The sequence below is a fragment of the Nicotiana tomentosiformis genome, chromosome 6, assembly GCF_000390325.3.
Source record: "Nicotiana tomentosiformis chromosome 6, ASM39032v3, whole genome shotgun sequence".
Lineage (NCBI taxonomy): Eukaryota > Viridiplantae > Streptophyta > Magnoliopsida > Solanales > Solanaceae > Nicotiana > Nicotiana tomentosiformis.
This window is the reverse complement of record NC_090817.1, coordinates 57,067,851-57,070,256: the sequence shown is the minus strand read 5'-3', so window position 1 is coordinate 57,070,256 and position 2,406 is coordinate 57,067,851. Positions and strand designations below refer to the sequence as shown.

At 46.2% G+C, this 2,406-nt stretch overlaps 1 protein-coding gene across 1 annotated transcript; it reads left to right on the top strand.

The window, feature by feature from the left end:
- Window positions 1–219: 219 nt before the first annotated feature.
- LOC138894040 (uncharacterized) lies at window positions 220–777 on the top strand. The gene has a single exon (XM_070178714.1). The coding sequence runs from the start codon at window positions 220–222 to the stop codon at window positions 775–777; it is 558 nt and encodes a 185-aa protein (XP_070034815.1).
- The last annotated feature ends 1,629 nt before the right edge of the window (window positions 778–2,406 follow it).

The following is a 2,406-nucleotide window of genomic DNA, read 5'->3' as shown; positions in this document are numbered from 1 at the left end:
TCGGGTTGGAGCTCAGTCAGTTAGGGGTTGCCCTAGAAGGGGAGGACAATCAGGCGGCAGCCAAGCTCGATTCCATGCTATTTCTGCCAGACCAGAGCTATTTCTTCAGACGAAGTGATCAAAGGTATTGTCTCAGTTTGCCACAAAGAGGCCTTTGTACTATTTGACCCAGGTTCCACTTATTCATATGTATCATCGTACTTCGATCATCATTTGGATATGCCCCGCGAGTCCTTAGATTCATCTGTTCATGTCTCTAGCCCAGTGGGCGATACTATTATTGTAGACCGTGTATATCGGCCGTGTGTAGTGACCATTGGGAGTCTGGATACTAGAGTTGATCTCTTGTTGCTTAACATGGTTGATTTAGATGTGATCTTAGGTATGGATTGGTTGTCTCCATGTCATGTTGTTCTATATTGTCACTCTAAGACTGTGATGTTGGCGATGTCGGGATTGCCGAGGATTGAGGGGAGAGTTTCTCCAGACTATGTTCACAGTAAAGTGATTTTATATTTGAAGGCCCAACAGATGGTTGGGAAGGGTTGTTTATCTTATTTGGCCTTTGTGAGGGATGTTAGTGCCGATGCTCCTACTGTTGATTCTGTTCCAGTGGTGCAGGAATTTCTGGATGTGTTTCCTGCAGACTTGTCGGGCATGCCGCTCGACAGGGATATTGACTTCGGTATTGACTTGGCATCGGGCACTCAACCCGTTTCTATTCCACCATGTCATATGGCACCAACTGAGTTGAAGGAATTGAAGGATCAGCTTTAGAAACTCCTTGATAAGGGGTTTATTAGGCCTAGTGTGTCACCTTGGGGTGCACCGGTGTTATTTGTGAAGAAGAAGGACGGTACTATGAGAATGTGCATTGATTATAGGTAGTTGCACAAAGTTACAATCAAGAACAAGTATCCTTTGCCGCATATTGATAATATGTTTGACCAGCTTCAGGGAGCGACGGTGTTCTCCAAGATTGATTTGAGGTCTGGGTATCACCAGTTGAATGTTCGGGATTCGGATATCCTAAAGACAACATTCAGGACCTGTTACGGTCATTATGAGTTTCATGTGATAACTTTTAGGCTAACCAATTCTCTAGCATGGTTCATGTATCTGATGAACAGTGGTTTTTAGCCTTATCTCGACTTGTTTGATATCGTATTCATTGATGATATCCTGGTGTACTCTCGTAGCCAAGAAGAGCATGCCCAACATCTGCGGATTGTGTTGGAGCGATTGGGGGAGGATGAGCTTTATTCCAAGTTCTCCAAGTGTATGTTTTGGCTCAGTTCAGTGGCATTCTTGGGACACGTGGTGTCCAGTGAGGGTATTCAGGTGGATCCGAAGAAGATAGAGGCAGTTTAGAGTTGGCCCAGACCGTCCTCAACTATGGAGAATCGGCGCTTTCTTGGCTTGGCCGGTTATTATTGTTGCATTGTGGAGGGTTTCTCGTCTATTGCGTCGCCCTTGACCAAATTGACCGAAAAGGGTTCTCCTTTTAGGTGGTCGGATGAGTGTGAGGAGAGCTTTCAAAAGCTCAAGGCTGCCCTGACCACAACTCTAGATCTAGTTTTGTCGTCAGCTTCAGGCTCTTATATAGTGTATTGTGATACTTCTCGGATCGGCATTGGGTGAGTGTTGATGCAGGAGGGTAGAGTGATTGCTTACGCTTCGCACCAGTTAAAGCCTCATGAGAAGAACTACCCTGTTCATGATTTGGAGTTAGCTGCCATCATTCATCCAATGTGGTGGCTGATGCCTTGAGTAGAAAGGCGGTGAGTATGGGTAGTCTTGCATTCATTCCCGTTGGGGAGAGACCTCTTGCAGTCGATGTTCAGGTTTGGCCAACCAGTTCGTGAGATTGGATATTTCGGAGCCCAGTCGGGTTCTAGCTTGTGCGGTTTCTCAGTCTTCCTTATATGATCTCATCGGAGAGTGCCAGCATGATGATCCCCATTTTCTTATCCTTAAGGACACAGTTCAGCACGGTGATGCCAGAGATGTGACTATTGGAGAAGATGGGGTATTGAGGATGAAGGGTCGGATTTGTGTGCCCAATATGGATGGGCTACATGAGTTAATGGGTGGAGGAGAATGAAGAAGGATGTAGTGGGGTTTGTAGCTTGGTGCCTTAACTGTCAGCAGGTGAAGTTTGAGCATCAGAGACCGGGTGGATTGTTTCTGAGGTTAGAGATTCCAGAGTGGAAGTGGGAGCGGATCACCTTGGATTTTGTAGTTGGACTCCCACAGACTTCCAGGAAGTTTGATGCTATTTTGGTAATTGTGGATCGGCTGACCAAGTCCGCACACTTCATTCCAATTGGTACCACCTATTCTTCGGAGCGGTTGGCTGAGATTTACATCCGAGAGATTGTTCGCCTTCATGGTGTACCAGTTTCT

Coding starts and splice junctions, on each gene's coding strand:
- LOC138894040 (XM_070178714.1), top strand. CDS start 220: ATGCCCCGCGAGTCCTTAGATTCATCTGTTCATGTCTCTAGCCCAGTG.